General features: G+C 36.8%; 1 protein-coding gene across 2 annotated transcripts in view; it reads left to right on the top strand.

Annotated features, from left to right (window-relative positions):
• The window catches only part of ptpn3 (protein tyrosine phosphatase non-receptor type 3), a 127,035-nt gene that overhangs the window by 99,154 nt on the left and 14,116 nt on the right, over positions 1-13,765 (top strand). For both annotated transcript variants that reach the window (XM_088601446.1, XM_088601447.1), the window contains one exon: positions 2,737-2,865. In XM_088601446.1, the coding sequence (XP_088457572.1) occupies positions 2,737-2,865 (129 nt within the window). The remainder of the gene's footprint in view (positions 1-2,736; positions 2,866-13,765) is intronic.

Raw genomic sequence — 13,765 nt, 5'->3', positions numbered from 1 at the left:
GTCATCCTATGCTGTTGCAGAACATCAGTGCCAGCTGAAAATGTGGGTCCTTGGTCTAGTGTTAGTTGTTTGCTTTACCATTACCAGTGCAGGTTTGTTGGGACAACAGCTTGACACGGGACAAGTTCAGTATCTCTACTCTGCTTCAGTAAGAGAAACAAATTAGTAATTGCATAATAAACAGACATATCTGTGTTATAATCAGTCCAATTTCCTCTCTGGATGCTTCTTTCAACCAACACAGTTGTACATTTGTTTTCACTTTCTGGATGCAAAGCTCAAATTTTCACAACTCCCTTGTTGGTGTAAAGAAGGCATATCCACTTTCCCAGAGGGCTGTGGAATCTTTTGGTTTCTGTCCAAGCTTAAGACCAGTCTTAATGTAATCAAGTTATCTGTACAGATTTTTCAAGGTCTCTCCCTCTTACTGTATATGGAAAAGTATTATGTCAAGATATATGTAAAATTTTGAATTCTGGAAACAAATGTGAAACCTGTCACACCAGTTAATAAACCAAGTGTTCAGGTGAAATACAGTAAGAGAAAAAAAAAGTCATGCTGAGATGATAATATGGAGTACTTGTCTGGGCTCTAGACCCCAGAACACATGTCCAAAAACTGGGAGTGACACTGTTGTAGTACCCATGAATACTTGGAAAAGATACAAATTGTATAAGACAAAACTGTTAGTGAAATTGTCTAAATTCTGTTATATTAAGCACACGTGTGAAGCTTGCAGATAATACCTAATTAGGAGAATTAGAAAACACTGTATTCCAAAATTAATTCAAAATGATTTAAATACTGACAAATACTAGGCAGGTGGCCTGAAATGTAGCCAACCGCATAGTATAGAATGCAGGTTTCAAAAACAAAGTACAAATAGAAAATGTGAAAGTGCTGAGCATGAAGAAACATATGAGAGACCTAAGTGTTTTTGGATAAATCATTAATGTCTTCTAGACAATGTTGTCCAGACTGTGGGGAAGCAATAAAAGGTTTGCAATGTTAACCGCTCCGAATTTAAATCAAGGGTTATCTTAAATACTCTAGTGAGACTTCGTTTAGAACATTGTGTCCGATTTTGGAAGATATGCTACAAAATATATTACTTTGGAATTGCTCTAAGGAGTGCATTCCTCAAAGGAGTATACTTCTCTGACAAGCTAAAGAAAACTGGACAGAGAGAATATAGGAAGGGACACCCAATTCAAATCTTAAACTGAGACCGGAGGACACATGAAAATTAAAGGAAATGCTTTTAAAACTGAGAACAGTAGGCTCTGTTTTACATGAAGGGCTGTTGGAGTCTAGAATAAGTTAGCCATCTTGTTGAAGCCAATGTCATCCCTACTTTTAAGAAATGGATGAGATCAATTGGCTACTAGAAACAAAATAAGATGGATGGGCTGAATGGCCTCTGGATTGTAAACATTGTTCCTATGTTATGCAGAAGCTTAGTATGACTGTAGATCTAGTTTTGAATTTAGAAGAGATTCCCCTCCTCCTGTGTCTTTTGAGAAGCTACGTTGTCTGAGCTCTGAGTTCTGTTCTGTATTCATGAATGCTGCCCACTTGCTATGCACCTGTAATCCAGCAAGTAAATCAAAAGGGAGAGCTGACGGGCGATTGGGCTGCTTTGTAAATCTGCAAAATTATTGATTGCTCCTTGGCTAGTAAATAGAACTTGTGATAGCTAAAATTCTCCCTGAGGCAGCTCATAAAAATGGTTCATCTGTGTTGTCTGGAGAGTGTCTCATTCTTCAGATGTAGTTACTATGCTCCTCGCGTCCAGGATTGAGGATGAGTTTTGGCCAGCCTTTTCCTCCTCTTCCTATTCCTGTTCTCTCTGCAGCATACAGGACGTCCAGTGCATGCTAAATAAACTGTGCTTGTGCTCTTATGTGTGAAGGCTCCCTGCTTTAGGTGTCTTTCCTTTTTACAATCAGGAACTAAAAGGTCATGGTGGAGTTTACCAGAAATCCTTTCTGTAGCACGTTCTGCTGTAGTTCAGATTCTTGCCAGCTAGTGGCGCTGTAATACACTTAACAAAAAACTTGTGCCACGTTGCCCTTTCTTTTTAATGTCACAGACTAGGATTAGAATAAGACCGTCGTTCATTGTGTCCTATGCACGGTGACAGGCACAAATTTCAAGAGCAGATACTTAAGTGGTATGTCAAGCTTTATATAATCCCCTCTACCAGTCACACACTCTTTTTTCTCCACTGATGGTTCAAAATTACAGCAGTTCACCAGCCCTATAACACTGTTTGCATGACGCTGAAGGAAGTTTAAACTGTAGCCTAAGAATTATGATAAATTTTTGATATTTTGGATGGCATTGAAATCAGGGATGAGCTGATGGGGGTGATTTTACAGAATACGCTTCACGCATCCAAGGTTTGTGAAGTACTGTACAACACTAAAACACAATGTAGAAATGTTGTCCTGATTGAAGAAATCAACCATGTTGAATGGGATTAAAATCCCAAATGTGTTTTCACATATGTCTGCTTTCCATACAGGTACATTAAATTAGTATTGAATATACTTCCAGCAAAAATGCTCATTTGGAAGTTTCTTTTAAAACAATTCACATGTAAATTTGTATTTATTCTTATTTTAGCCTGATGAGACCAAATACAGTTTAATGCTCCATACATCACCCCATAATCAAAGATATGGGAATAAACATGCGTTGGTTCATGGCTTAATTCAGTGTCTTTTATTCCAGACAAAATGTCATCAGTACTGGCCTGACCCCCAGGAGGTGCGAGACTACGGGCATCTGCGAGTGTGCTGTCACTCAGAAGAGTGCAACATTGCCTATGTCTTCCGGGAGCTGACACTTACAAACACAGAGGTACAAAGCTGCCGTTTCTCCCATCTTTTGATCTTGCAATCTGACTTTTTTTTATTTAGAATCTCCAATTATTTTTTATACCCACCTGATTGAGAAGGGCCATTTGTTTTGCATGTCTAAACTTGTAGCTACCAAACTCCGTATAGGCAGACTCCTGTGAAACACCCACCTTCAAGCCACTCAGCATTAAACACATCGCGGGCAGGGAGTGATGTGAGCCAAGCTCGAACCCACGATTATAGCGCTCAGAGCTCTCGAGTGAGCGCCCGTACCACATACAACTTTTAGAGGATCCAGCGTACCCCTTAAACATCAGAAAAGCAGTTCTGTTGTCACTGAGATAAAAAAGGTTATTCCTGTTTGAGTTTTATGTGACATTTACAGCCTCAGGTATCCAAGCTCCAAGTGAAATATTGCGGATTGGAAGAAGATGGCATAGCACAGTTGACACTTTGATTGTCTGGGAAGTGTTTTGCTCTGTTTGACAAGAAGGGTGCCATCGTAATGATTGAGTAGTATTGAGCGGCTCTGGTTCTGGTCCTGAAATATGCCAGACAGCTACTTCACAGTTCTGTCCATCTCTGGAAAGGCTGTGATGCCCAGATGAGGAACTGGCTCTGAATTTTCTAATGTGATCTATCTTAGAAATAATCTCTAAACTAATAAAGATCTATCGATCACAACTCTTTTAAATCCAAACAAAAAGCAATCTTTTCTGTTATTTTTCGTGCCCCTTAATGACATTTTTTATAATTTTCTACTTGTATAATTTTCAATTTTTTCAACATTTGTCATATAAAACCTAGCAATGTTGATCTGCTTTGATAAGGATGACTATTAAGACAGTAGAACATACAGTACAAAGTTTTATAAATAAACAATATGGGACAGACAAGTGACAAGTGTGTTTACAAGGAAGCAGTCTGATATTTTTTGGCATTAGATAAACCACTTGAACGCTCTTCAAAACAGACAGATGTTGATTTAGAGGCGTCTTAGGTGCTATTTATGTCGAATAGCCTCTTTAATACACCTTGGTGAAAATGAGCCAGACTAAAATGAATTTCTGGGAGCTCTCCCCTGTTCTGTACAAACAAGATCCTACCAGTAAAGTAAACCTGGAACAGAGAAGACCATTATTAGAATGGATCATTCAACATAAGACCTTGCTTCGGGTGTTTGAATTGGTTGATAAACGTAAATGTCAACTATGGCTTTCAAAGGTTCTCATGCTTAAGGTCAGAGTCAAATATTATTAATCATGTAATTATGATGATTAAAACATCAGTAACATGCACAGGTTTGAGCTTGGTTTAGCAAAATATTAAATATATCATAAGGAAATTATTCGAACATCAAAGTAATTTTAAATAGTTGTGTTATAAGAAATGCAAACTTGTCTTTTTCATAACTGCACTGCATACTGTACAACAGCTTATGGTTAGCTGCCGTATGAGAGCTCTCACCTTGTATTCTGTGGGTACAGGCTTGCTAATCATGTTGTTTTGAAGAGTTTTTTAGTAATTTGAGTTTTGTAAAGATTAAACAATCATGAGCAAAATTGTAATAACATTATAGCCTGGAGCATTATTCATAACGTATGGACTGCGTCTAGACCATTTTATACATTCAAACCCCTCTTTAGTAATATCCAATAGTTTAATCTCTGCTGTGGAAAAAGTCTGACATTTTTCATGCAAAAACACAATTCTGTGGTGATCTTCTACTGAAAATGTAATTTTACAATTTAAATGTAAAATGTATATTTTGTATTACAAAAAAGCCCACTTAGCTTTATGGACATGTATAGCAGGACAAATGATGTCAACAATGAGAAACACTTGAGAATGAGTCAATCAGATTTGATCAATTTGATGTATTAGCTACTACAGCACTTCATATTGGCTAACCTATAGATTATGATCTCTTGAGATCTAGAGATCATTTTTTGGAGATTTTGATCATTCTAAATTAAAGATTGCTGAAAAGACAAGCTTGGCTTCTTCTTGTCCAGAATACACATATCAATATCAGTCAGTATTGTTATGACAGTAGATAGTCATAGAGGCTTTAAGTAAGTTGTGCTAATAATATACGTGTATTGTAACTCCTTATTGTGTGTAAGCTGACAGTTTTACACAATAGTGTATTTAAAATATTAGCAAGTTATATGCTTAAGAATTTGCACAACGAAAGATCGAATTCTTAAACCAACCTGAGCATCTTTCAGCTGAGAAGGTACAGTGCACCTGTCATCGCCAATGTATTTTCATTGACTGGCAGCTTCTTGTGATAATGATTTAGTGATTTATGACTTCAGACTAAATAAAAATACCAGGGCTACAAGCCAGACCTTGCAGTAATATTTGAAGGCTCTTTATTCTCTACAAACTAAAATGTGAGTCACTTAGTACAGGCTTGTAGCACTGAGAAGAAGCGAAAAAGATATAGTTGAACACGACTTCATTTTGCTTAAACACCCAATGCCATTACTAGCCCTGACCTGGCATCTTGTCTAATTAAACTTCTTCCAAGTGGTTGTGTATGTGATACATTTGCTGTGATGCATGAAGTGATTTACCTGACCAACCACCAAGACCTCATGTGAAAGGAGGTCCTTGGAAATGCCTAAAGGACAATTACAGAGGACAAAAAACAAAATAATACATTATCCAAACTGTAGCCTAGACACAGGAATATAAAGTTTTCTTCCCTTGTTTGGGTGGGTTTCCTCCGGGTGCTCTGTTTTCCTCCCACAGTCCAAAGACATTCTCTATTATGTCTTTGTAGCAATGAGTAGCACCAGCAGCCATATCACCCTGCAACTCACAACTGGCAACCCACTGAAGCTAAGCAGGTGCGAGCCTGGTCAGTACCTGGATGGGAAACCTCCTGGGAAAAACTAAGGTTGCTGCTGGAAGAGGTGTTAGTGGGGCCAGCAGGGGGCGCTCACCCTGCGGTCCATGGGGGTCCTAATGCCCCAGTATAGTGACGGGGACTCTATACTGTAAACAGGCGCCGTCCTTCGGATGAGATGTAAAACCGAGGTCCTGACTCTCTGTGGTCATTAAAAATCCCAGGGGGTTTCTCGAAAAGAGTAGGGGTGTAACCACAGCGTCCTGGCCAAATTTTCCCATTGGCCTTTACCAATCATGGCCTCCTAATAATCCCCATCTATGAATTGGCTACATTACTCTGCTCTCCTCCCCACTAATAGCTGATGTGTGGTGAGCGTTCTGGCACACTATGGCTGCCGTCGCATCATCCAGGTGGATGCTGCACATTGGTGGTGGTGGAGGGGAGTCCCCATTACCTGTAAAGCGCTTTGAGTGTCCAGAAAAGCGCTATATAAGTGTAAGCAATAATAATTATTATTATTATTATTATTATTATTATTATTATTATTACTTGTATTCTGCCTTGCGCCAGCTGTTTGCAAGGATTGTCTCTGGCTCCACTGCAACCCTGTATTGGATAAAGTGATCTGAAAGTGGGTGGATAAACTCCTACCTATGTATGCCCCTTCTTAAAAATGCAAAAAAGCTAAATCAAAATTCATTAATTTTATTAAGCAATGATTTAACTCGGGGAGCAGTTCAGTCCAATAACTCTCAAAACTAAAAGTTTTCATTTAAAATAAATAGGTTTTATTACTACCTTTTGATATAGTGTTGTTTAGAAGCACTTTTTAAAAAGTTATCTAAATGTTAGACGTTTTAAAAGCTCATTTCAAGATTCTGTTTCTGTTCTCACTTTTTTTTCCTAACATATTCAAGATTTACTAATAAGCTTGTGTTCCCTTGAGGTGAGGATTTAATTGAGTTTCAATTTAGGAGGTCTAGTATGGTTCAGACAGTGGGTAGACTTTTTAAGATTCAATACTGAGCAATGTTGACTGTAGCAAAAAACTGTAATCCTTTTTTAAGGCAAATTCTACAAATGTAACATCCCAGTGGTAGTATTATTCATCCACGTGCTGATTTTGTTGTATGGAGGCACCTTTATTGGTAAGCAATTCGCATACAGACAAGACCAGCCCAGGATGAGTCAAGCTCTAGGCAGCCAGCACTCCTTTTTCATAGAACACATTTAAAAGTGATGGCTTCAGACCTTCACCTCTTGCTGCAAAGTGCTACACCCACAGCATGATGACACTAGCCCTCATTGCACATAGAATTGTATGTTGGAGTACAGCAGCACAGTAGTGTGGCAGTGGGTGCTGCCTCCTGGGCTCAATTCTGGACTAAGACATTTTTCCTGTGGCTTTTGCATGCTTCCTCCATGTTCATATAGGGTTTCACTGCGGGCTCAGGTTTCCTTCAACCAAGACATGATGGCTGGGTTAATTGACATTTTGAAATAGACTACAATCCTGTCTGCTGTGTAGTGTTTTCAAGCTTGGCTCCTGATTGCCACAACCAGCCAAGGAATATGCAGCTCTTTGATAATGGATAGAGGGATACTGAGGTGCCATGTGCAGGTGGTTATTTGTCATTGCAGGTCATACCGGTATGGATGTCACAGATGCCATAACCATTGGTTAGTGGTTCATTTTGCACATCTATATTGTAGGTTATTGATAAATGGGGAGGAATTATGTTTACTAAAGAATCATACTGGACCTTTGCTGGTTAGCATCCTTGCTTTGTAGTCTTACTAAAGTTATAAAGTGACAAGCATGCACTTTTCATTACCATGGTTTCTATCGTGCTTTTCCTACTCCTTTATTTTTACCATGGTTTAATTATCTAAGATTTTGCAGCACGTGAACCTGTTTTTACTATGGTATAGTACACTAAAGGCTCTGGAAGATGAAAACAACATCTATATGGTTGATGATGTGGAATAGTGTGGATGCCATTGAAAAATCTGTCAACATGATCATCTATTTGCATGGCAGTTCTTAGTTTCTGTTTTTAAATGATATTCTTAATTGTTTACTAAAATTAACCTTATCAACAAAGAATCAAAATACTTTCTTCACAGGATGTAGGAATTATTTTTTTTATTTATCAGTGTCCACACTGTATATTTTAAAGCCGAACTTAAAATGCAGTCAAACACTGTACTCTTGCGTGAATTAAGCAGGTGATGGATGGTGTAAATGCTGATGATGTTGCTTCCTATATTAAATCTCCTGTTGACAGTGTTTGTATTTGATGTTTAGGAAATTACTACTTCGCTCATTTCCCTCTGTGGAGCCATTTTCAGTAATGTAGAGGTATATTATTAAAATCTGAAGGAAATTGCTTGTGCTGCTGCCCTGGTAAGTTTCAACACAGTGGGTAAAAAGTTGAAGTCTTTTGTCCTCGTCTTTCTCGCAACTGCAAATTAAATGGATGAATGTGCGGGAAAGCAACCCATGGATTCTGTTCCTAATAACTATTATATTATTCAGTCACATTGGTTTCTTAAGTAGTGACAAAAAAAATAAGTCTTTAGTCTAAAAGGTGTCAAGTAAAAAATACCTTTATGTGGTCTTTGTTTCATCATCTGAAAAGTAACTGCTTTTGCACTGCTCATAAATACGACATAAAAGTACTCCGAGCACTGCCTCTCAGATTAAATTATCTCTATTTCAGCACTTACAGTACCTGTGAAGAGAGTTTAATTTTCAAATATTTAGGACATTGTCACCTTTTTATTTTCATCCATATTTACTTATTTACTGCATGAGTTTTTCATATATAATATATATATAACCATAGTAATGAAATATACTACAATAACAGCAGTGGTATACACGGTGTATTATTTATACAGTGTTTGCTACTCAGTGGTAACTATGGTGACTTTTCTGTGTATTCTGAATCATCTATCTAATTTATATGTTCTCATCATTATAAATGTCAAATCAGACAGTATAAATTAGATTTCTAAGACTTTTTTTGGACTATAGTAAATAAGGGTTGCAAACAAAAAGAGGCCATTTAGTCCATCTTGCTTGTTTAGTTGTTCAGTAGCTACAGATGCAGCCATCTAGAATGTGTGTCAAAACTCACAACAGCAGAAGGCGGTAATCCACAGTCCTATCCAGCATACCGCTTTCAGCCCTTCACAGCTCAAAACAGATCGCTTGGTAGCACTTGTGTTGCATTAGATGAAACCGTTTTTTTGTTATGTAATTTTATTTCTTGAAAATATTTTATATATTATATAAAATACATAGGTAGCTACTTTTTTTAAATGTAATATCGCTTTACAGTATTTTTTTCCTGAAAATGGAATTACATTGCATGTATAGATCCAGCCATTCAGAGTGCGTGCTGGATAATACAGCAATTTGCAGTGCACCTCAGCACTACATTCTTAAAATATTGTTGTCAGAGTGCACTTTTTGTAAAACTGCCAGGTGGCACAGTGAAGCCCTTAAGTGGTGTGTGGAAACACTTGGGCTGTCACCAGAAAACGCCTGGTTTCGAACCTCTGTCAATGCTGCGCCCCTTGAGACAGTCTTTTTCCAATTAAACAATAGAAAATAAAAATGTAGCATAATGCATGCTGTAGTGAAAAAGCTAGTGGCTACTTTTCTTCCTGTCAAAAGAATTGTATATGTAGTTTATTGTTATCTGAGTAGAAACAGAAAATACACTTTTGCACATTAAAGAGAGGTTGAACCTAATACTCACCCAAGATGCATAATTTTGAGTTTGTGTTATTCTGCTTTATATGGTCAGGTGTTTCTCTTACATAACTTTTGAATAGTAATTCTACTGTTGTGAACTTGCTTACTGCTTGTGGTTTGAAGGCTCTGTGTATTTTGTTTACAAAGTTATTGACATCTGAAACAACGGGTCTCAAATTAGGCGTTGTGGAACATTGTGAAAACAAATCACCCTGAACAGAATACAAGTAGTTTGAAATTATTATTTATTAGTAATAAAATGAATATAGTTGATAATGATCAGAGACATTCTTATACTTTGGTGTCAGTGTTTTTTTAATACCGCTTTATTCTAGATTATAATTATAATTTGTATTATAAATTATAAAAAATATTTTTTTATTTTAAGGCTTGTTTTAAACTTGATGAACTGGTTTATACTCCCACCGTTGACGGTATTCACATGAATTGCTAACTCATTCATGTCTTTAATTTATTAATATCATTTTAATATTTAACATGTTGTGATACAGTATATACAAATAAGAAAAATGTCAATATAGTGTACATGCAGTATTATATACTATTTTATTTTTAGAGAATGAGTCTTTTTAGAGAATGAGTGCCTATCACCCTTCTGGGTGATACAGTAGGCACACACTTACCCCACTGTAGCTGTATTTAGATCCTTAAATTAATATCATTAGTGACATTGTTTTTCAACTACCAAAATCTTAGTTACATGAATCCATATTAGTATTCCCTATTAAGTGGATTTTAAAAAGTACAGCTTTTTTTACAACAATACAAGCAAATATTCATAGAAAGGGTTAAAACATTTTAGCTTTTTATAAAGTGTATACACTTAATATAGTTAGAATGAGCATGTCAAAAAAATTCCAAATAACCAGTTATTTCCAAATAACCGCAAGTGACAGAGTTAAAGATTTTGATGCATATCTTGATATCATGATTGATTGGCAGATTAGCATGTTTGTGTGAAACTCTGTAATTTCTGAAATTAAAAAAGTGCATGTCATTAGCGGCTACTAAAAGCCAAACGAGATGTACTGCAATCAATTAGCAACTTCTCAGATCAGCTTGACTAAACAAATACGTTTTTAGCATACATTTGAACATTTAGATATGTCTGAATCTTTGGGGAGGCTCTTCCATAATTTGGGAGCTCTATAAGAAAATGCTTTGTTGCCAGCTGTGACTTTTTTAATTGTAGGAACAACTAGGTAACCTGCTCCTTGTGATTAAAGTGTACGAGAGGGATTATAAGGGACTAAGAGATCACTCAAATATTGTGGGCCAAGACCATACAGAGCTTTATAAATGAGCAGTGACAATTTTTAATCAATGCAGAATTAACAGGAAGCCAATGCAGACATGACAGAACAGGAGTTATATGTTAATATTTTCTAGTTCTTGTGAGTACTCTAGCTGCCACATTTTGAACTAACTGGAGTCTATTTAGGGACACTGAAGAGCAACCAGAGAGCACAGCATTACAGTAATCCACTCTTCAAGTTATAAATGCATGTACTAATTTTTCAGCGTCAAGGAGAGATAGCAGCCTCCTATGCTTGGCAATGTTTCTTAAGTGGTGGAAGGCTACTCTAGAAAGATTTTCAATGTGAATATCAAATGAAAGATCTGAATCGATAGTAATACCTAGGTCTTTAATTACTGTACTGGGAGCAACAGAGAAGCCACCAACAGTCAAGGTACAGTACATTCAGCTAACCTAGTTTTAGCAACCTTAGGACCAAGCACGTGCACTTCTGTTTTGTCAGAATTAAGCACAAGGAAGTGGCAAGCCATCCAGCTTCTAATGTCTTTCAGACAGTTTTACTTCGTCTGGTTTGACTGATATGTACACCTGAGTATCATCTGCATAAAGGGTGAAAGTTAATGTCATGCTTACGAATTATATGACCAAGGAGTAACATATACAAGGAAAACATCAAAGGACCAAGCACTGAACCTTGAGGGACTCGATATTTTACCCCAATAGGCTCAGAATATGCATTATTTACCTGTAAAAATTGATAGCGATTAGTTAGGTAGGATCTGAACCAGGAACATCTGTCCACTTATGCCAACAAGGTTTTCAAGTCTGTTTAATAGAATGTTATGATCTATGGTATCAAACGCTGATCTAATAACACAAGAATAGAAATGCAGCCAAGGTCAGTGGAGAGATGTAGGTCATTCAGTACTTTGACTAAAGCAGTCTCCGTACTGTGGTGTGGTCTAAAGCCTGATTGGAAAAAACTTCAAAGACCTAATTTCTTTGCAAAAATATACATAACTGTTTTGCTACAGCTTTCTCCAGGACGTTAGCGATAAAATAATAATAAAAAATTAATAACAGCCATTTTTAGAGATTTCGGTACATGCTGTATCCAAGGTTTAGAAACAAATTTATAATATTTAGGATAGGATCAAGCAAGCAAGTAGTTGATTTAGAAGATGTCACTAATGCTCTCAATTCTGAATTGTTTCTTAAACAAATTAAACAAATTTAAACTCCATTTAAGTGCTTAGTTTAATGGGTCATTACAGTATTCATTCTGTTGATACACAGAATGTGCCTTTGCTTTACACAATTAGAATCCTAACCCATGTAAATATCAGTATCCCACATGGGACATGGAACAAAAATGCTTCTGGGAAATTTAGTGGAGTACAAATACCATGTTTTCTAAACCAACATACTTTAGTAAAAGTTAAAGTATCCCAAAAATAAAATACGTAAGTACAGATCTCGGAAAAATGTGAATAAGTAGTGTCGCAAAGTAGTTCTCTTTAGTCACTTCACACTCCTGATCCTTTACAACCATTTGTGCATTATAGACATATAGTACTTTCAGCTAAAACCTAAGAACTCCAGGTAAAAAAATGTCAGGTAGAATTATGGAAGATTGCATTAAGAAATTGATAGATGACATGACCTTTCTACAGAATCAGCTTAGTAACAGTGATTCTGGTTTGCTATATGATTCCTGTACATGATTTACTATGATTGTACTATGTACTGTTTATGAAGGAGTTATGATGGTGTGTTTTTCAAGGATGTTCAATACAGTATGTGATCCTATGTTTTTAGGAAATAGTCTCCTGGGTTAACTCTATATACGATTTAGGATCTTTCTACTTAAATCAATGCTGCTCTAAGCCTCCCTTGTGGATTCTCTTACCTCACTTCACCCGTCTGTATATGGTTATCCATTCTGGTTGCTATTTTTTATTTTGTTCTAAGATTTCATATATTCTCTATGTGGTAACCACACGATATTTTAAAAGTTTTAGTTACAGTGGTGTGAAAAAGTGTTTGCCCCCTTCCTGATTTCTTATTTTTTTGCATGTTTGTCACACTGAAATGTTTCAGATCATCAAACAAATTGAAATATTAGACAAAGATAACACAAGTAAACACAAAATGCAGTTTTTAAATGAAGTTTTTATTATTAAAGGAAAAAAAATCCAAACCTACATGGCCCTGTGTGAAAAAGTGATTGCCCACTAACCCTAATAACTGGTTGGGCCACCTTTAGCAGCAACAACTGCAACCAAGCGTTTGCGATAACTGGCAATGAGTCTTTTACAGCGCCGTGGAGGAATTTTGGCCCACTCATCTTTGCAGAATTGTTGTAATTCAGCCACATTGGAGGGTTTTCGAGCCTTAACCGCTTTTTTAAGGTCATGCCATAACATCTCAATCGGATTCAGGTCAGGACTTTGACTAGGCCACTCCAAAGTCTTCATTTTGTTTTTCTTAAGCCTGACTGAAAGGTCAACAATAGCCCAGTCAATCCACAAAGCGTGCTTGGATGGAAGTAAGGGAAAACTTCTCAATTCCCACATGACATTTTGCAGCAATGCACCTAAGGCTTTGTGAGAGAGAATTGGACTATTTTGGTCTAATTGCAAATAGATACATCTAAAGCAAAGCCAACGTAGTCCAAAACTTGGTCAACACCATCCCTATTGTCAAACCGGTGGCACTATTGCTATAAATCTCCTTCTAATGTGCAGGAGAGTCAAAATTCATGGGAACATTAATGCACAAAATGACAGTCACAATTTAGTGGGAAAACCTGCTTCAGACAAAACTGTGACAAACATTCACTTTTTTGGACGAATCCTATTGATAATCTGTAGCAAAACTGCTGTTCACCATAAACAATTCCCAAGCAAATTGAGCAATTTTAAGAAAATCTGCCAAGAAGGACCAGAAAAATACCATTGAGCCTCAGTGATTTATTGATTTTAAATGTACCCTCA

The sequence above is a fragment of the Lepisosteus platostomus genome, chromosome 12, assembly GCF_059453375.1.
Source record: "Lepisosteus platostomus isolate fLepPlt1 chromosome 12, fLepPlt1.hap1, whole genome shotgun sequence".
NCBI lineage: Eukaryota > Metazoa > Chordata > Actinopteri > Semionotiformes > Lepisosteidae > Lepisosteus > Lepisosteus platostomus.
Note: the sequence above shows the minus strand (reverse complement) of the source record. Positions and strands in the feature narration are given on the sequence as shown.